The sequence below is a fragment of the Cetorhinus maximus genome, chromosome 9 (assembly GCF_964194155.1).
Source record: "Cetorhinus maximus chromosome 9, sCetMax3.hap1.1, whole genome shotgun sequence".
NCBI classification, from domain to species: Eukaryota; Metazoa; Chordata; class Chondrichthyes; order Lamniformes; family Cetorhinidae; genus Cetorhinus; species Cetorhinus maximus.
Window position 1 is genome coordinate 133,832,046 of NC_135887.1, and position 22,358 is coordinate 133,854,403.

Sequence of the window (22,358 nt, forward strand, 5' to 3'; positions counted from 1 at the left end):
GCCAATGTCATCGAGGCCAACAGGACAGCAGAGTCAGCAGGCTGTCTCAGATGCCACTCCCAGCGAGGGGTCAGCACCAAGACGTAGCACCTGAAAACATAAACATAAGGCACGTTAGGCACACCACGGGTTTATCACTGGTGTTTTTCTGTTGGCCTGCAAGGAGGTTTTTATGAGTTGGTGTGATTTTTAACACCTTTTCCATTTTGTTTCATTAAGTTTCTTTGGCTGCAATAATAAATTCAGACATGTCACTATGGCTGAGGTTGCCTCTTTTGTTCTGCAGGTGGATGGTTTCCAATAATATAACATATGCTTTGTGGAACATTCAGCTTTATTAACAAGGACCTTGGCAGATTTTGCGCTTACGTCTCGAATGTGGAGGAGGTCCATATGTGATTTGCTAGCTGAAGGTTTGTTGGATTAAAGCCTCCCAGGTGTTCTTGCCTCCCTGGAGTATGCGTCGACCCCCTCAGCATTTCCCTGTGCGTGCTCATCCTCGGACTCACTGCTGGACTCATCGGGTGCAGCCGCAGCCAATGCGGCTACGTCTTCATCGTCCACAGCGTCCCCCCTTTCCAGTGCAAAATTATGGAGAGCGCAGCTTGGAACCACTATCTGCGACACACGATCTGGGGGGGTACTGGAGTGCGCCCCCTGAGCGGTCCAGGCAACGGAAGCGCAGCTTGAGAAGACCAATGGCTCTCTCCATCACAGCCCTTGTGGAGGCATGGCTCCTATTATATCACTGCTCAGCTTCTGTTCTTGGATGGTGGAGAGGTGTCATGAGCCACCTTCTGAGGGGATAGCCCTTGTCACCCAGCAGCCGGGCTGGAGCACTGAAGAGCCCCGGCACTTGGGAGTGTCTCAGGATATAAGCGTCATGGGTGCTGCCTGGGTACCTTGCACAGACTAGTCGAATCAGCATCCTGTGATCACACACTATCTACACGTTCATGGTGTGGAAGCCCTTCCTGTTGACGAAGGCACCGGGCTCACCTGCTGGCGCCTTGATGGCCACATGTGTACAGTCTAATGCACCCTGGCCGTGGGGGAAGTCAACAATGGCAGCGAAGCCTCTGGCTCTCTGTGTCTTGCTTGCCTGGTACCAATGGTAGAAGATGAAGATCAATGCACGTCTGAACAGAGCGTCTGTAACCTGCTTGACACAAGTGTGGACAGCTGATTGGGAGACACCGCAAAGATCACCCTGGAAGGAGCCAGAGGCATAGAAGTTGAGGACAGCTGTGATCTTTAGAGCCACTGGCATGGGGTGTCCACCCACACAGTTAGCGGAGATCTCAGGCCCAATCATCTGACAGATATAGTTGACTGTCTCCCTTGAGAGACGGAGCCTCCTTCGGCACTGCACCTCAGACATATTGAGGTAGCTGCTTTGCTGCCTGTATACCCTGGCAGCAGGATAGTGGCATCTTCTGTAGCCCCTCCTGCCTTGGACTACCTCTTGGCCCTACACCCTTTGTGCCTGTGCCTGACCTCCCAAAGGTGGCTCCCCTGGAGGCTGAATGTGCATTCCTGGCCTCCTTCCCCCTTTTAGCCCTCCCTTCCTCCTCAGAGGAGGTGCCTCCAGGGGAGAGTTTAGCTCCCATTCCCAGGCTAAGGGAAGGCTTCCTGAAACATGCAGGCCCAAAAAAGATTCCTCACTGCAGAGTGTTGACCTGAAGGTTTTGAGTCCAGACCAAGCAGCTGGTATGCGTTTTGAAGTATTGCATATTACATAGTCAAGTACCAGTAACTTTGAAGCATCAATATTTGACAGGGCACACTCGCAACCCCAGTGAGCCCTATTATCCCGCCCGTGGATGAGGTTTATACAAATGTGTTCTACTCGCCTGCCCGTTGCACCCGTGCGCCGACCCAAAGATTGCACGGGCGCCGAAAAATCACGGTTGATTGGTGCCTCAAGGGCCTTAAGTGGCCGTTAATTAATGGCAGGTGTACATCGGAAAGCATCGCACGCCCGCCCAATGAACTATCGCAATGGCACGTGGTGACGTCAGGACGCTCGCCCGATGTCACCGAGCGTCATTTTACGCACGTGCGTGCAGGGCCTGCCCCGCATGCCAACGGGAAAGTTCTGCCCATGGATACGAAATTGAGAGTGAGAGGAAACAGAGACTAGTGGTCAATGGATGTTTCTCAGGCTGTAGGTAGGTTTGTAGTGAAGTTTCCCAGGGGTCAGTGTTGGAACCCTTGCTCTTCCTGATATATATTAATGACCTAGAGCATGAAATTTTCACTCGGCGGGTGGGTGCGCGCCCAACCCACTCGAACGTGAAATGTCACGTGTTGACGTCGGCCAAGTATGCCGACGTCGACACACAGTCACGCGATTGTTCAGTCGGCGCGCCCGTTGACAGTTAAAAGGCCTGTTAAGGCCATTAAATAATCAATTAACAAACTATTTTGCTGCCTATTCAACCTAACGGTTAGCGGGCAGGCGAAAAGGCCAAGTGGCCTTTGCATTTTTTTGGAAACCTCATCCACGGGCGGGATGAGGTTTCCGAAAGAAAATAAAAATAAAATAAAATTTTAAAATTGAATTATAACATGACCCTGTTCATGACAGAGTCATATGAGGGGACATGTTTTATTACATTTTTATTTTCTTTATTTTCTTTTTTTAACAATGCTTCAGCTCCCTGAGGCAGCTCTGTGCCTCAGGGAGGTTATGAAGAGCTCACTCGCGCGCATACTCAAAGTTCACGCTTGGCCTGCTTGCTCTCCTCCATCTCCACCTGCACAAGCAGCATTGAGCGCTCCTGCTCGCTTAATTGGCCCACCAGTGTGAAATTGTGGTCTGGTCCCGATCGCAGGTGGCGGTTAGCTTCCCAACTGCCCCCGCCTGCCTCTGCCAAGCCCGCCCGCCAAGGTCAAAATTCTGCCCCTAGACTTTGTATAGGGCACAATTTCAAAATTTGCAGATGGTACAAAACTTGGAAGCATTGTGAACTGTGAGCAGGATAGTGTATAATTTCAAAAGGGCATAGCCAAGTTGGTGGAATGGGTGGACAGGTGGCAGATGAAGTTCAATGCAGAGAAATATGAACTGATTCATTTTGTAAGGAAGAACATGGATAGCCAATATAAAGATAAAGGGTGCAACCCTAAAGGGGTGTAGGAGCAGTGGTACCTGGATGTATATGTGCATAATCATTGAAAGTAGCAAGGCAGCTTCAGAAAGCAGTTAATAAAGCATATAGTATCCGAGGTTTTAGAAATAGGAGCATAGAGTACAAGAGAAGGAGCTTATGCTGAATTTGCATAAGACGCTTGCTTGGCTTCAGGTAGAGTATTGCGTCCAATTCTGGGCGCCACACTTTAGGAAGGATTTGAAGGCACTGGAGAGAGTGCAGAAAATATTCACGAGTATGGTTCCAGGGAGGAACTTCAGCTATGAAGATAGATTGGAGAAGTTGGGACTGTTTACTTTGGAGAAAAGAAGACTGAGAGGAGACTTGATAGAGGTATCCAAACCTGAAGGGTCTGGACAGGGTAGATAGAGAGAAACTGGTTCCACTCATGAAAGGATTAAAAACCAGACACAGAGATTTAAAATAAATTGCAAAAGAAGCAAAAGCAAAATGACAAAAACTTTTTCATGCAGCAGGTGATTAGTCTTTGGAATGCACTGCCTGAGAGTATGGTAGAGGTAACTCTTTCGAGTTATCAACAGTCACAGATTGTAACTCTTTCGAGTACATTCACAGTTCTTGGTTTCCGGGAGTGGGACATGAACCCACAACCTTCTGATTCAAAGGCGAGGGTGCTATGAACTGAGCCACAGCTGACACCTCCAATAAAGGATAATACTCTTCTGAGTTATCAACAGTCACAGATTGCAACTCTTTTCGAGTACAATCACAGTTCTTGGTTTCCGGGAGTGGGACATGAACCCACAACCCTCTGATTCAAAGGCGAGGGTGCTATGAACTGAGCCACAGCTGACACCATGGTACAGGTAGGTTCAATCAAAACATTTAAAAGGGAATTAGACTGTCATCTGAAAAGAGAAGGTGTGAGGGTGGCACTAAGTGAATTGCTCATTCAGAGAGCCAGTGCAGTCATGACCGGCCAAATGACCTCCTTTGCCCTGTAACAATTCTGTGATTAGCCAACTCCATCCAGATTTCTATCATGAATCTCTGTCTCAGATCATATTGATCTCTTGCTTTAGGAGCAACAAATTTACTCCAGACCACCCCTTGTCAATCTGAACTCTTCTTCTCAACATACAATTAATCCTAAATCAACTATCTTCTTTGTGGGGGGGATTTTTTTTTCTAAGTCCTAGGGCTGTTTACAGTCCCTGTACCAAAAAGTCAGTCAGAAGCCTGCCCACAACAAAGCCGACTGCCCTGCAGCCATTTTACACTAGGTCAGGCATTAATTGGCTCAGGATGAGACTTCCACCCCCATCTGGGGAGGAAGTCCTACCTTAGAGAGCTGACAGCCAATCGGATTGGCCAGCAGCTCTGTAGTCCCAGCACCGCCAGACTTAAATGGCTGCCACAGCTGGGATTATAGGCAGTCCCCAAAGAAGAGGAAGTTATGGAGGCTGGACTGAAGGTAAGTCTGGGGTATTGTCAGGGCCTGGCTGGTAGGCCACAGCAAGTGGGGTGAGATGGGGGGTGTAGGGATGGGTTTGAGATAGCAGAGAAGAGGGCTAAAAGGGAGGGATGACTTTGGGTGGGGTGTGCCTCCATTGGGCACAAAGGAGGATCCCCACCCCTTTGCCCAACACCAGCCCACCCAGTAAAATCTGCTGGGTTACCTGGTTGGCATGGGTTTCCCCTCCTGCAATGGGTAAAATAGCAGCACGGCGGAATGAGGCACTTAAGTGGCTATCAATTGGCCATTTAAGGGCCTCAATAGGCCCAATGGTGGGGAGGACACCTGACATTTTCACCATCCCCCATAAAATGGGATACAGGTCAGGATTGGGTGAAAAGGCAGTGGGAAGGCCACGCGCTGCATTTTGAGCCCCTCTGCCTTCAAACATGCCAGCAAGAGAATGTAAAATCCAGCCTCCCTACTCTCCCTTGAAGCATTTGAATTCTACATCCTTTACTCAAAGGCTAAAGGCACAGATTAGATGGTTACTTCAAACTCTTCTGTAACTTCCATTATTTTTGAGCCTGCATATTACCTCCTCTTAGTCTCTTCTTCAATGAGAACAAGTTGAGTCACTTGGGGTTTTCTTCATACTTTAGCTCCGTAATTATCCTGGTCACTATCATCTCCTTATTTTCATTGACAATATCACTGTTATCAGATTTCAGGAGACACACATTGCTCCTGGTCACCTATTGTGAAATGTTTGTATAGATTTTGATATCCCTTTCAATTTTCTTTTCATGTTCCTTTATTGTTGCTCTTACCATCTGTCTTCTCACCTTTTGTTGTTCATTGTATCTTGCCCATGTGCTCTTTCGGCATTTTTGTATGGTTTTTCTTTTAGTTTTATTTTATTATTTCTTATTCTTTTACTGCTTCAGTCATCCATGGCTGCCTTTTTTAGCAAGTCAAGCTCCTGCCTTAATCGTATTCCCACTAAGCTACTGATTACCTAACTTCCACTTCCTGGCTCCCAAGTTAGATGGTATTGTAACAGTTCTCTCTGTTCAGGTGTGTTGTTCCTCTCTCCTTCAAATCTGCTGTCAAAAACACCCCTGACCCCCTCCATCCTTGTAAGCTACCATCGCATCTCCACCCTTCCTTTTCTCTCCAAAGTCTTTGAACGTGTTGTTGCGTCCAAAAATCATGCCCATCTCTCTCGGAATTCCATGTTTGAATCCCTCTGATAAAGTTTCTGCCCTGTTAACGTACCAAAACGGCTCTTGTCAAAGTCACAAATGACATCTTATGTGACTCTTGGGTAGGGCGGGGGGGAGGGGGTGGGGAGGTTGGCGGAAGGGGCGGCAGGGATTGATGGGGGGACTGAACTCTCCTGGTTCCATTTTATCTATCCAGTCTTAGCTAGAGATTAACCCAAATTACCCATAATGGCTTCTTTTCCTGTTCCTGCACCATTACCTTTGGTGTCGCCCAGTGATCTAATCTTGACCCCCCTCCTATTTCTCATATACATTCTGCCTCTGGGTAACTTCATCTGAAACGTATGTACACTGAAGTCACCCAGCTCTACCGCACCACCACCTCTCTCAATCCTTCCACTGTTTCTAAATTGTCAGACTACTTCAGCTGTCTGGGTGAGCTGACATTTCCTCCAATTAAGTATTCGGAAGACTGAAGTCATTATTTTTGGTCCCCACCTAGTCAGTTATCTAGCCAGCGGGAAAGGCCCCCGTCGCCTGCATTAAATTCTGCCCATTGTTACTTAGTTGCATTAAATAGAGTATGGTGCCGATAGTACAATGGTAGGCAAAGTTTCACTCATGGTCCTGTACTTCCATCAGATATTGTCAAAACAACTTGTTCCACGTGCCTAACTATTGTAAGACAAAGTCTGTCTCCCCAGTACGTCTGGGATTATAATATCTTGGCACAGAGTAAATTAACCATATAGTATTCAGAAAAGTTTGCATTTCCAGATTACGGTTAATTTTATTTAAATTGGAAGAACCAAATAATCATGTGTTTTCCAACGTAATAACTGCTGCTATCAGGATATAATATTTTCATTGTTGCTACGGTAAATAAGTTTTATTTATCTGTCAACATAGCAATGAATTGCTCTTTAACCAAGAAATCTGAATGAATTACTCCAGCATACAGGCAACAGCTTTATCATAGTTTTATGTTTGTATTTATGCAACTCTATAAATAACATTTTAAAACATGTTTCTCAGAATTTCATATTCATCTAGCCAGTGTTTGGGCACCTAATGAAAGCCTGATTCTTGTTTATAACATTTTTTTTCTTCATAGAGAAAAAAGCTGTTAAACACGAGTAGGCAGCCCTTTTCAAGGAATCTCTAATTTGGGGCTTCAATTTAAAAGTTTCTTTTCAGTACATTTTATTTACTGTAATAAATTCTGATGCAGCTGGCTGAGACAATGCCATATACAGAACACAGACAGTAAGTAGAGTGGGGAGCAGGGACAAAAACATGTTCTAGATGGTGGTATTGGCCCTGATTTTACTGCCAAAATAGCATTGAAGCTAATGGTGTTCATGGTTAATAATGGTCAAACTCAGGTAAGGAGTAGATGTATGATTAAATATTTCCGCCACAGCAAGCTAACTATTACAAGTGTGGAGTATCATTTTCCTCAGTTTTAATTATGGTTAGATTTTACAAATGTTCATTTTCACTTTTTCTTTGGTTCTTTTCTTCCTCTCTCTTTATCTTTCCCTCTCTTCATTTCTTTCTCTGCCTTCACCCACTCCGATCAACACTTCTTTCCCAGTCCTTGTGCTGTCAATTTCACAGTTCTTCTATCTGATTTGGTTGGTTAAGGAGCTATACAGTTGACTCCCTTGTTCAGTCAGGTTCCATGTACACAATTTCCCTCACTGTGATGTTTTACAGTTGCACTTTCAGCAACTTTCCATGCAAGAAATTGTTAAAAATTAAAAATGCAAATGTTAAGTCTAACTACAACACTGTGGCATGGTTAGAGTGGGTGCATCATGAGGCTAGCCAAGAAAATGATAAATGAACAAGTAATTATTTTTTTAAATTGCAAATTTTAACAGTGTGAATTTATCTGGGATTGCGTACATATTCCTTCAATTCTAGTTTAAGGCCATTATTAAACCTGTAATATTAGTGCAGTTCAGTAGAAACAACCCTTATTCACAACAACAAAAGGTATATTGAAGTCAGAAGGTAAATCAACTCTTTAGTGAATAACACCATTAACACATTCCAAGGTTTTCATCACCAGATTCATAATCGAGTAAGCACGGGACAAAGTAGCCACCAGGGACTGCTGCTGAATACAAACCATGTTGAACAAAACTTCTTGTTCTTCTATACATGTCGTGGCACAGAAATTAGTGTGTGTATATTTGAGGCTGCGTGAAGAAGAGGTGGTGGAGTTACAGGCTCCATGTACAAATAGAACTTGTTTTTTTGAATATATTCTGAACTGGAGTAACCCATAACTCTTTTATATGACATCCAACTGCTAAAATGTATCATTTTTGTTCCGTACAAAAGACTAGCTTATTTCAAAAAATCAATTTGCACCTTTTTAGTTTACTCTTTAAATTATTTTATTTTAGTATTGCTGAGAAGAGACGTGCTGTCGAAACTTTTTGTCTTGCACTTATCAGGACAGAATACCAAATCTCAAAGGGAACAACAATTTATTCTGCATGAAAAGAGAGTGCTGATAGGTTGGCAAGTGGACTCTGATTGGTAGAGGTGTTGCCATGGAGAATGCACCAGGGAACATTTAACTGCCAAGCTTTTGTTTAAATTAACTTAAACAAATAAAAACAATAAATGGATGGACCTGTTGAGATCTTGCACTCACATTAGTCAAGCATCCCCGTCTTTTTGCAATTTTGCACTGATCATGCCACCCTCTCCCAGCTTAAATCACCCAAGAAACTCACCTGCTGCTCCAAGAGAGTTCCCCCGATGACCCAACCCCTGTCCCACCATTTGATTCCTGGCAGCACAGCTTCTTTTTCTAGTTCCCATTCTACAAAAGACCACCAATGGGCCTCTTTCTCAAACACCATTTTTCTCTCCTTCAAAACCACTACCATTACCTCCTTTAACAAAAATCATCCTCAACCTTCACTCCTGTGCAACTACTACCACATCTCCAACTCTCCTTTTTTTCTTAGAGTTCATGATATAAATACATAAATTAAGGCTCTGTCTTTCAGCTGCATGCCTGTTTTTGCTTAAAGTCCCTGTGTTAATTTATTCATTCTGGATTCTGTCCTTCTGTAGCATTGAAGCAACATTTTCTGGTTATGAATTGCATGTTCTGTGAATGTGATTGTGCTGTGTTTCCCTCCTCACCCTGCATTAATTCAGTATTTCTTCTTTTATCCAGCTCTGTGGAGCTACCTTTGCATGATTCCATTCTGAATGCAGACAGTTCATTTCCAGCCATGGTTTCTATTCCCTCACCTGCAATATCCACTCCTATGACTCTTCAGGGTCCATCCTTGCCTTCCTTACCATGCGTATTCACAGGTTATCCTTTATCTTCCACAGTTTTAGGTCAACTTGCACAAGTTCACGGATAATGTCCAATTCTCTCAACTGCTCAACATTCTCTGTGCTACCAAACTATTTGTCTGATATCAAGTCATAGATGAGTCACAACAACATCCAGTCCAATGTCAGCAAAAATGAAGCCATTATCTTTGTCTCCTCAGAAAATCCACTTGCTTGCTGCAGATTCACAGAATCACAGGATCACAAGAGTTATTACGGTGCAGGAGGCCATTTGGTCCATCATGTCTGCATGGGCTTTCTGAATGAGCAAGTTGCCTAGTACCACTCCCCCGCCTTCTCCCCATAACCCTGCACATTCTTCCTTTTCAGATAACAGTCTAATTACCTTTTGAATGCTTCAATTGAACCTGTCTCACCACTCTCTCAGGAAGTGCATTCCAAACCCTAACCACTCACTGTGTAAAAAAGTTTCTCCTCATATCACTTTTGCTTCTTTTGCTAATTACTTTAAATCTGTGCTCTCTCATTCTCGATTCTTTCACGAGTGAGAACAGTTTCTCCCCATCTATTCTGTCTAGACCCCTCATTATTTTGAATTCCTCTATCAATTCCTCCCTCGGCCTTCTTTCCAAGGAAAACAGGCCTAACTTCTCCAATCTATCCTTATTACCAAACTTCCTCATCCGTGGAACCATTATCATGAATCTTTTCTACACCCTCTCTAATGCCTTCACATCCTTCCTAAAGTGCAGCTCCCAGAATTGGATGCAATACTCTAGCTGAGACTGAACTAGTTACTTATACAAATTCAACATAACCTCCTTGCCCTTGTACTCTATGCCCCTATTAATAAAGCCTAGGATACTGTATGCTTTCTCAACCTATACTGCCACCTTCAATAATTTATGCACATATACACCCAGGACCTTCTGCTCCTGCGCCTCCTTTAGAGTTGTACCCTTTATTTTATTTTGTTGCCATGCTGTTCCTACCAAAATGCATCACTTCACATTTCTCTGCATTGAACTTCATCTGCCACCTGTTCACCCATTCCACCATAGAATCATAGAAAAGTTACAGTACAGAAAGAGGCCATTCAGCTCATTGTGTCTGTGCTGGACAAAAAGAGAAAAAAGAAAATAGCCGCTCATTTTAATCCCACTTTCCAGCACCTGGTTCGTAGCCTTGCAGGTTACAGCACTTCAGATGCAGGTCCAGGTACCTTCTAAATGAGTTGAGCGTTTCAGCCTCAACCGCCAACTTAGGCAGTGAATTCCAAATGCCCACCACCCTCTGGGTTAAAAAGCTTTTCCTCATGTCCCCTATAGTCCTTCTACCAATCACCTTAAATCTATGCCCCCTGGTAACTGACCCCTCAGCTAGGGGAAACAAGTCTTTCCTGTCTGCCCTATCTAGGCCTCTCATAATTTTATACACCTCAATTAGGTCGCCCCTTGGCCTCCTCTGTTCTAAGGAAGACAACCTTAGTCTACCTAATCTTTCCTCATAGCTGCAATCTTCAAACCCTGGCAACATTCTTGTAAATCTCCTCTGCACTCTCTCCAGAGCAATTATGCCCTTCCTGTAATGTGGTCACCAGAACTGTACACAAAATTCCAGCTGCAGCTCAACAAGTGTTTTATACAGTTCCATCATTACATCCCTGCTTTTGTATTCAATACCTCACCCGATAAAGGAAAGCATTCCATATGTTTTTTTGACCACCTTGTTCACCTGTCCTACTACCTTCAAGGACCTGTGAACATGCATTCCAAGGTCTCTCACTTCCTCAACGTCCCTCAATAACTTCCCATTTATTGAGCATTCCCTTGCTTTGTCTGCCCTCCCCAAATGCATTCCCTCACACTTTTCCAGATCGAATTCTATTTGTCACTTCTCCGCCAACTCAACCAAACCATTGATATCATTCTGGAGTCGACAGTTGTCCTGTTCACTATCAATTACATGGCCAATTTTTGTGTCATCTGCAAGTTTCCCAATCATGCCTCCCACATTTACATCTAAATCATTAAAATATACAACAGACATCAAGGGCCCCAACACTGAGGTCTGTGGAACACCACTGGAAACCGTTTTCCATTTGCAAAAACATCCATCGACCATTACACTTTGTTTCCTGTCACTGAGCCAATTTTGGATGAAACCTGCCACCTTCCCCTTTATCTCATGTGATCTCACTTTCCTGACCAGTCTGCCATGTGGGACCTTGTCAAATGCCTGACTGAAATCCATGTAGACAACATCCGCTGCACTACCCTCATCAATCCTCCTTGCTACTTCCTCAAAAAATTCCAAGTTAGTAAGACACGATCTTCCCCTAACAAAACCATGCTGACTATCCCGGATCAATCTGTGCCTTTCTAAGTGAAAGTTTATCCTGTCAGAATTATTTCAATAACTTGCTCACCGCCGAAATCAGACTGACTCCTCAAAGTTCACAATGCTTCCAAGTTTTCATCACCCATCACCCTTGCTAACCATATTCTTGAGATGAACAAAAATTTCAAAATCTTGGGTGTCGTTTTTAACCCAAAGCTGAGCTTTAAAGCCCGCATTTTATCAAGGCTGCTTATTTCCACCTTTATAACATTGTGTATCTCTCTGCCTCTCAGCCCCTCTGCAATTGAAAATACATACTTTTGTCAACTCCAAAATTGACTACTCACCTTGCTTGCATATTATGCTCTGCTCCCCATAAATTATGCCTCATTCAAAACTCTGCCTCAAGATTTCTCTCCTTCAATAAATCCTGCTAGTTCATTCCCCTATCTCCCAATTAATTTCAATATAAAATTTTTGTTCTGGACTATAAATTCATGCTCTGTTTCTGCAAATCCTTCCAACCTTTATAAATAAAAGCAAAATGCTGTGGATGCTGGAGATCTGAAATAAAGGCCTGAATTTTCCCGTCGACGATCTGGGGGCTGGGCCCGCTCGCCGACGGGAAAATGACGCGAGATGATGTCGGGAGGAACCCCCGATGTCATCCCAGTCCCTTTAAATTTTTAGGAAGGCGGGCGGACAGCGAAATCAGCCGTCCGCCGACCTGTCAATGGCCAATTGAAGCTATTGACAGGCTAATTAAGATAATTAAAGACCTGCCCGTCCAACCTTAAGGCTGGGCGGGCAGGCCAGGAGCCCCAGCGGGCTCCTGATAATACATGAAACCTCATCCACTGGCGGGATGAGGTTTCATGTCTGTTTTAAAAGTCTAATAAAGTTTATGTCCTTTTTATTAACATGTCCCAACTTGTGTGACATTGTCATTTGAGGGGGACATGTTAATAATTTTTTAATTTTTCTATTTTTAAAGCTTTTTGGACTGTCACTAATCTCCCTGAGACAGGACTTTGCCTCAGGGAGCAGTGCGCTCTTTCGTGCGCATGCGCGAAAGAGCACACTTTGACAGATGGGGAATAGCGCTTCCTGTCAGGCAGGCCGCTGGGCAGGCCTTAACTGGCCCACCCACTCAAAATCAGCTGTCCGCCCGCCGCCGAGCCAGTGGGGCCTGCCCGCCACCCGAGGGCAAAATTCTGTCCAAAGGCAGAAAGGGCTGGAAAAACTCAGCAGGTCTGGCAGCATCTGCAGAGTGAGAAACAGAGTTATGCTTAGAATTAAATATGACTCTTCTGTGGAACTGAAGAGAGGCAGAAACATGATGGGTTTTACACTGTTGAAAAAAAGGAGAGGGTCAGGTGGAGTAAAAAGGGAAGATCAGGGATAGGTTAAAGAGCAGGGGAGATTAAATTACAAAGATGTCATGGAACAAAAGGCAAAGAGAGTGGGAATGGTAGTAGTGAAGGAACAAAGCATTGGTCCAGAGTAGGTGTTAATAGCAGCATAAAGGTCAGTGCTGTCTGAAAGCAAAGCATGAGAACAAGATACAGGCTGGCACTAGGGGGGGGAAAAGGAAAATGGAGGACAGAGTTGATGGTCTGAAGTTGTTGAATTCACTGTTGGGTCCATAATGCTGTAAAGTGCCTAATAGGAAGATGAGGCGCTGTTCCTCAATCTTGCGTTGGGCTTCACTGGAACACTGCAGCAGACTGAGGACACAAATGTGAGCTTGAGAGCAAGTAGGTGAATTAAAATGACAAGTGACCAGAAGGTCGGGGTTATGCTTGCAGACTGAATAGAGATGTTTTGCAAAGCTGTCACCCAGTCCACATTTGGTCTCCCCAATGTGAGGAGGCCATATAGTGAGCAGCAAATACAATGGACTAAGTTGAAAGAAGTTTCCCTTCAGCCTTATATCCCACCTAAACATTCTGCACCACTAGCCTTCTGTGCATTCCTTCTTTGATCCATTATTATTTCCACAAATGTGAATGACTATTTATTGATTGAATGGATTGACAATTGTGTATGTTATATCCAAGATACACAGGAGAAAGGCATTTTGTTGCAACATGTTATAATGGTCTGAATTATTTGTTTTGCCTACCCATAAAATGTCATCCTCAGGTAGCCAATCCTCTTTCCCAGTTTAGCCACTTGTCCTTTTTCTGTGGGAGCATGCTTTAGTCGCACAAATCCTATTTTACGGAGACTTCTCAGCCATTGATAGGCAACTTCATCATTGTCCAGCACCTCCTCAAAGTTGACAGTAGGAATCTGAAGGTCTGAACCCCAATTCTGTTGTTCTGTTTCAAAACAAATTTAGAATCTTAGTTCAAAGTTATGTTCACACACATGGTTTACAGTAAACAGTACAAAATGGAATACCATGAACAATAAAATGTTGTTAAAAGGAACAGCTGCATTTATAAGCACACTTTTTAACATCCCTCAGGACGTTCTAAACCACTTCTCAATCAAGAAATTACTGTTGCACTGTTATTTTTGTAAGAAATTATGACAACCAGCTTGCACACAGCAAGGTCTCGTAACTGCAAATGAAATAAATGGCAAGTTATCTGTGTGATGTTGGTTAATGAAGGAATGTTGGCCAGGAAACAGGGAGAAGTTTTGGGACAGAAGCTTCCAGTCTCGCCAGCAGCAGGAATCATGTGGGTGGGGGCACTTTGGCGGGAAGCAAAAAATTTGTTTACCGATGGCGGGATAAACTGTTGGAATTGTGTTCTCCTGACTTTCAAGGCGAGGTAAAGGTAGATCGAGCTTCCCAGCGAACAATGTCGGGAACTCCATTTGCATGCATTTGCATCTCATGCATGCTTATTAAAAGGCCATTTCGCTGGAATTAAGTTCACCTTCCAAATTAAGTTCCCCACCAGCAAGAATTTACAACATTTAGTTTTACGACTGCATATAAGTGGCGTGCACCCGGTGAGCTTCACCTCTTCCATGACTTTGAAATGAGTGAGTTCTGATTGCACCTTCTTGGGGACCATGCACAAGTTCGCTCATATCGAGTGCCGGTATCAGTAAGACTCCCGGAAACGACGGCTTACCGGCTGAGTTGTATTCGGCTCTGTGGGACCAAACCTGCTAGAAGTGTAAGAGAGTATGCTTCTGGCCAGCAGCATGTCAGAATCCATGAGGAAAGACATCTACAAGCGGAAGGGAGGAAATTAGAAATTGGAGACCCATTTCACTGCTGAATGTGGACCATGAGATTCTGTCCAAGGTCATCGCCAATCGGGTCAAGTCTGCTCTGGAGTTGGTGATCCACCCTGACCAAACCTGCGCTGTGCCTGGCAGGAAGATCTCTGACAGCCTTGCGCTACTCAGGGATACGATTGCCTATGTGCAGGACAGGGGTGTGGGCACCTGCCTCCTCAGCCTGGATCAGGAGAAGGCCTTTGACAGAATATTACACACCTACATGGTAGATGTGCTCTCCAAAATGGGGTTTGGGGAGGGAATCCGCAACTCGGTCCAACTGCTCTACACTAACATCAGTAGCGCCGTCTCAATCAATGGGTGGGAATCAGAAAGCTTTCCAATTAAATCTGGAGTCAGGCAGGGCTGCCCTCTCTCCCCTGTACTCTTTGTGTGTTGCATAGAACCTTTTGCTGAGTCCATCAGGAAGGATCCAGGCAAAAGAGGAGTGATGATCCAGGCAATGGAGGCACTCAGGTCAAAGTCTCCCTGTACATGGACGATGTCGCCGTCTTCTGCTCGGATCCACTGTCGGTGCGCAGACTGATCTACATCTGCAAGCATTTCGAACTGGCCTCAGGAGCCAAGGTAAATCGTGGGAAGAGTGAGGCCATGTTCTTTGGGAACTGGGCTGACCGATTCTTTGTCCCCTTCACTGGCAGGTCAGACGGCCTGAAGATGCTGGGGATATGGTTCGGAGGGACTGGGGCATGCATTAAAAACTGGGAGGAGCGAGTGGCTATGGTGGAAAGAAAACTGGGCATGTGGGAGCAACACTCCCTCTCCATTGCGGGTAAGAACCTAGTCATCAGGTGTGAGGCACTCTCGGTGTTGTTGTACGTGGCACAGGTCTGGTCCATGCCTCACTCCTGGGTAATGGCAATCACCCGAGCCATCTTTTGTTTTACCTGGAGGTCGAAAATGGATTGTGTCCACAGGGACGCGATGTACAAGCCTCTAGATAATGGGGGAAAAAAACGTGCCCAACATCGCCCTCATCCTGATGGCCACCTTTGTGTGCGGCTGCATCAAGCTGTGCATAGACCCTCGGCAGGCAAACACCAAGTGTCACTACGTGCTGAGGTTCTACCTGTCCCCGGTGTTGTGAAGGATGGGTCTGGCCACGCTGCCGCGGAACGCTCCAAGTAGTTGGAACGTGCCATACCACTTGTCCCTCATGGAAATATTTATGCAGCGAAACACCTTTGACCACAAGTCCATCAGGCAGTGGTCGGCATGTAACATCTTAGAGGCCCTGTGGGAAAAGGAGATGGTGGATCATGTCAGATGGTTCCCTGAGCAGACTGTCAAAGTCATTTGGCAGAATGCCTCATCCCCAGAACTTTCCAACAAGCACCAAGATGTAGCTTGGCAGGTGGTGAGAAAGGCCCTCCCCGTCAGATCCTTCCAACACACCAGGAGTCTCACCCCCTCTGCACGTTGTCCTTGAGAGGGCTTTGGTGGGGTAGAGACCATTGTTCACCTCCTTGTGGAATGTGCCTTTGCAAAGAAGGTCTGGAGAGAGATGCAGTGGTTTTTGTCGAGGTTCATCCCGAGCAGTGCTGTGACACAGAACTCTGTGCTCTATGGCTGTTCCCAGGGACACACACCGAGACAAACATCAACTGCAGCTGGAGGATCATCAACTCGGTGAAAGACGCTCTTTGGTCTGCCCGAAAATTGTTGGTCTTCCAGTGCAAAGAGTTGTCCCCGACCGAGTATTGCAGACTGGCACATTCCAAGGTCCAGGACTACGTGCTGAGGGACACACTAAAGCTTGGGGCAGCCGCCCGCAAAGGTGCAATGGGGAAAGGTCGCTGTCTAAGACCTTTCTGCCACAGTGCACCGAGGGGCTGGGAAAGGTATAGACCCCTCGGGCTGTATGGCTCACAATGAATGTCTGCATTGAATACTCATTGTATTATAATTGTATTAAAGCACCTCAGAGTGCAACATGATGTATGTTGATAACTCCAATACCACTGCACTGTCTGACTGTCTGTAATGACCATATTGAAATGATTGTAATATTCATTGATTGTATTGAAGCACCTCATGATCCATGTGTAAAAGTTGAATCTGATTGCACTTTTTGTGATGACAATTTAGAAATTTTTGTAATGTTCTTTCAGATATTTTATGAATAAAGTATATTTTTCGAAAAAAAATAAATGCTGGAGGTAGGCTAAGCGGGAAGAGAAGACAAAGAGTGTGCAGGGTAGAGAATCTCCAGAGAAGTGGGGAGAGAGTGTCAGGGAAGGGGGTAGAGGGAACATCTGGGGAAGAGGGTGCAGAGAGTGTCTTAGAGGGCGGGATTGGTGGTGTCCTTGGTCAGGTCTTGGGGGGTGAACTCAGGGTACTGGTGCTAAAAGGGAACAATCACAATCAGAGTGGGGAATGGGATGCGGTAGGGTGGCAGGTGCAGGATGAGAGTTTGGTAGGTGAAGTTCTCATGTGGGGGCGGTGTCACGGAGGTGCTCGGATAACAGGAGGGGGCAGGGTCTTGATGGGCATAGGGACGGTAAAGGGTGTTGGCTCTGAGGGGGAGGGAAGATATGTGTAGGTGGACAATAATAGGGTCCAGGGTAATGAGGGACATTCAAGAATGGCAGAGGGGAGAGGAATGGAGATATTGGGTGGGTCAAGGGTGATGTGGGGAAGTTGGTCAGTCACAGGGAGGGGGTAGAAGGTGGAGGAGTGAGTCTGGAAGGTTATGCGCACCATTTTTAAAATCTGACCTTGACCATGCAGTTAGTCAGTAAGTGAGATCCCTCAAAGTGGAAGGAGGGTCTTTCTGGGAGGGCGGAGTTCAAGGTGAGTATAATTAGCCGGCTAAAGGGACATTCTGATAATCATGAGGCAACTGTATGTCAACCATGCTCAGTTGTGTTCTCCTCTCTATGGTGAAGCCCACACAGCAGCAGGTATGTTCCTGACTCATGGGCCTCACAACATCGAGATCCCAGCAAGGTGTGGAGCTGCTGTTCATTCTATGCCATTTGTCATCTACAGCAGTCAGAGGCAGGGACAAAGGGAGGGAGGGAGGTGAATGCCTCCAAGAGGCACGGCTATGGAAGGCAGCCAACTCACGACTCCAAATCTCCACCCTCCAGCGTGAATGGTCATAGCTGACAAGGGCTCGTGCGGTTAGACTTTTTATACTGCCAAGGCAATGGTCTCTATAGAGTTTTGAGAGTAGTGGATGCAAACGGAACAGTATCCGGGGGAGGCTTCTTGCACATGGCTCTCATCACCTTGGTCAAAGAGCAATGACTCCATGCACAGTAATATATGAATGGGAGGAACCCAGCTCTGGTCCTCCAGGATGTCCTTCACCTGAGATATCATGCCTAGATAGAGGCCAGCCTTGGTACTGGTTCTCATCCACATGAGGAGATGGAGGTTGGCACAGGGCCAGGGAGGGGGCAAGAGCCTGAGCAGCAAGAGACCGCAGGGCCTCAAGAAGGTCAAGGTGCTGGCTTGCAGGGTCCACTGCAATGGCGAGCATTGGCCTGACCATGGGTGTATGGCAGGCGGTGTTCTTGTCTAGAAATGAGCAAAAAGCAATGCCGGGGTCCTTTCCTATGTGTCAGGACGTGGTTGCTCACACCTGCCAGCTTCCCCAGTGTGAGCTGCGGCCACAAGGACCCGGGAGGAGTAATGTGAAGCTCCTGGCCTGCAGTGAGTGAATGGCTGTCCAAGTGCCATTTAAATATGGTGCTAAGACCTTCGACCCCATGAGGTAACAGTGGGGCGGGTGACTTCCTGCCCGCCCTACCACGAGATTCACCTTTCGTGGATGCACAGTTAGTGAGCTGAACAGCGGAAGATCGCGCATGTTCAGCCATCCCGCTGCCCAGCAAAATTGCACTGACTTTCCTGCCCGCCACCGGACTCCAGAATGGAAGATTCCGCCCTTGATTCATCTTTGAAAATATGCCATGGAATTTTTTTTTTTGCCTACTCGAACAGGGAAATGAAACATCTGTTCAACATCTTATCTGAAACATAGCATCTCTGACAGCACAGAAGCCCCTCAGACCAGTACTGAAATGCCATTTTCAATTACATGCTCAAATCCTGCAGCAGAATCAAAACATACAAAATTTCTGACTCAGTTGGTTGACTTGCAAAGGTCCTGCTGAAAGATCATTGGCCTGAAACGTTAACTCTGTTTCACTCTCCACAGATGCTGCCAGAACTGCTGAGTATTTCTCACATTTTCAGTTTCTATTTTAAGTTATTAAACTTTCTTACAATGTAAATAAAGAATTCCACAGTGCTTCATATGTACTCATTCTTATCTACTCCACTGTTCCTCCTGGAGTTATAGATAAAGGTGGTGTCCACATTTAAATTATGGAAAGTTCTTGATCTTAAAGAGTTCTATTTAGGGAAGATGGGAAAAATGAGCAGGTGGAGAACTTTCATTCCCTCCTAACTGCAAATGGTGTGCAGTGAACTCAAAGGAGATTTTGTTTAAAAAGAAATTCCTTTTTTTTAAACTTTGCTTTAATAAGTTCATTATTACAAGCATCTAGTGTACATTGTTATCCTCATTCTGTTCTATGAGGCAATAACTTTCTAAACATAGTGTGAATGCATAGTAAGTATTTTGTTGTCTGTGAAGCATTTTGAATGTCTTGAAATCATGAAAGGTGCTCAATAACTGCAAGTTCTTATTTGACTGGCTGCCATTTTGTAAATCTCTTAAAGGGGGATGAAATATAACATTTATGAGATAAACAGGCACGCATTGCTGTAACTTCCCCAGTGAATAAGGGAGCCAATATGGACATTTGGTAACTTGATATAAACGTTTAAAAAAAGAATTTGGATGTTGCTTCAGATTTGCTCTTGCTCCTGAAAAACCTCTAATGCAATTTCTTTCCCACACAATAGGCTGTAAATGCACTATTACTGGAACACCTGTCTGTGCAGATTTACTGCAGTGTTGGGGAGGAAGACCTTTCACTAGATTAGGGGTATGCAATTTTAATAACAGGAACAGCAATTTTTAAAGTTTAGTCAAAAACTCAATATCTTAAAAAGCTGCAACATTGTTACTCAAATACCAATCATTATGAAAAACAAGACAGATACATTTCAATAACATTTTACAAAAAGTTGTTAATTGAATGATACTTTCTCACAAGTACAATGTCAATAAAAGTTTTTTAAAAAACAAAACAAATCATTTAGTTACTGTTAAAACGGGTTCAGTCGATCAAGGTCAAAAGCTGCACGTGAATCCTTAACGAGCTGCAAGTTTCAGACCCTGCTCTCAGATTAATGCAGTCATGGTTTTTTTTTCCTCAATAAGTAAAGCTCCTGTCATGTTTACAGTCAAAAAAGTTCAATGTTTAATTTTTACATATTAATTAGTATATTCAAATATTGGTCCAGAATTTCCTTGAAGCTGTTCACACTCCGCTGCCTTAGTTATTCTGGAAGTCTGGCAGCATGTTAATGTGCGTGATCGGGGTTTCTACCACACATCCAGTGAAGTTTTGATGGTATAACAAGAGCATCTCTGAGAAAATCCAAGCTGTGCACTGCGCAAGCCCCAAAGACTCCAAGCACCCAAATTTGTTTTATTTTGTTTAAATGTTGCTACATTTGTCTAACTAAGAGACTTGTTTCAGAAAATAGCTTTTATTGAGTAGCTTGGAATGCTTTAATATCTATGATGCTGTCTAAACACACTGGAGTAGCATTTCAGTTTTGGGCGTAATTGGCAAACTGGGTGAAAAATGCCCTTTAAATTTAATTGCTTCATTCATGACTGGATGTGACTGCAGAGCTTTGATCTGATGCAAAGGTTGTGGGATCACTTAATTCTGTTTATCACATGCTGCTTCCACTTTTTAGCATGCAGTTCTCTTTTGTAGCTTCAGCAGGTTGGCACCTCATTTTAAGATATGCCTGGTGCTGCTGCTGGCATGCATTCCTACATTCCTCATTGAACCTGGCTTGATGTAATGCTAGAGTGAGAGATATGCTGGACCATGATGTTATGGATTGTGATTGAAACAATTCTGCTGCTGATTGCCCACAGCCTCTCATGGATGCCCAGAGCTGTTAGATCTGTTCTGAATCTATCCCATTTAGCATGGTATTGTGATTGAAACAATTCTGCTGCTGATTGCCCACAGCCTCTCATGGATGCCCAGAGCTGTTAGATCTGTTCTGAATCTATCCCATTTAGCATGGTAGTGTTACTATGCCAGACGATGGATGGTATCCTCAGTGTAAAGATGGAACTTCCTCTCTGCATCTGTAACAGACAGACTGATAAGGACAAGGTCAAATAGGTTGTTCCCTTTTGTTGGTTCTTTCACCACCTGCCACAGGTCCAGAGTGGCTGCTATGTCCTTCAAGATTCGGCCAAATTGGTTAGTAGTGATGCTACCAAGCTACTCTGAGTACTGGGCATTGAATTCGCCCAACCAGAGTATATTCCGATCCCTTGCTACCCTCAATGCTTCTTTCAAGTGGAGGAGTATGATTCGTCAGCTGAGGGAGAGCAGATGGCAGAAATCAACAGGGGCTTTTCTTATTTTACCTGATGTCATGAGACGTTTTGAGTTCACAGCGAATGTTGAGGATTCCCATGGCCTCTCCCTCCTGACTGTATATCACAATGCTGCTACCTCTATGGATCTGTCCTGTTGGTGGGACAGGCTATAACCAGGGATGGTGATGGAGGAATCTGGAATTTTTTTATTCATTCATGGAATGTGAGCATTGGTGGCAAGGCCAGCATTTATTGCCTACCCTTAGTTTCCTTTGAGAAGCTGGCTGAAAGGTACGATTCCATGAGTACGGCTATGTCAGGCTGTTTCTTGATTAGTCCGTGCGTCAGCTCTTCTAATTTTGGCACAAGTCCCTAGGTGTCAGTGAAGAGAACTTTGCAGGGTTAACTGGGCTGGATGTCATGTCTGGTGCCTCGGGTGATGCATGGTGATTTGCCCAGTTTTATTCTTATCATTATTTTTCATACTGATGAGTGGCTTATCAGGCTATTTCAGAGGACAGTTAAGAGTCAACTACATAGCGCTGGGTCTGACTTAAGGTCATCGATCTGAAGCATTTGGCTGAATTTTAGTCCCAGGGTCCCGATCCTGAGGCCAGGTTGAATTCTGTCATGAGGTACCGCCTCCAGGCTACTTCCGGCAGCACTAATCCGGTGCCAACTCACCTCCTTAGGGCTTTTGTCTTTAAATATTGTGTTAGGTCCCTATCACTGACGTGGCACAGGATCCAGGATCGGGTCCCAGAAATGATCCGGCCATCGGGTTCCTGACTCTGAAAAGCCAGCCCCATGTCTTTGAAACATTAGTCCAGATCTCTGGATCACTAGTTCAACAGCATAATTAGTATAAGAACTTTAAAAGAGGCATCACTTGTAAGTAACACATCATAATAAGGTCAATAATAAATTGACATTTCTCAAGGTGTTGCGTTTGATTAAGTTCCCTTTAAACAAAAACTGACATATCTTGGCAAATGCAGGAATCATATCAGCTTTTTAAAAAAATTTAATCTTTAATTCTTTAGAAGTGTGCTTCTATTTTAAAATTTCACATGAAACTGTAATATCAATATTTATGGTGGGCAAAGAAGTATAGCTAGTGCCAAGAA

General features: G+C 44.7%; 1 protein-coding gene across 1 annotated transcript in view; it reads right to left on the reverse strand.

Annotated features, from left to right (window-relative positions):
- Positions 1 to 22,358, reverse strand: part of bbox1 (butyrobetaine (gamma), 2-oxoglutarate dioxygenase (gamma-butyrobetaine hydroxylase) 1) — a 236,871-nt gene that overhangs the window by 93,805 nt on the left and 120,708 nt on the right. The window contains exon 3 of the mRNA XM_078549550.1: positions 13,597 to 13,795. Within this exon, the coding sequence (XP_078405676.1) occupies positions 13,597 to 13,795 (199 nt within the window). The remainder of the gene's footprint in view (positions 1 to 13,596; positions 13,796 to 22,358) is intronic.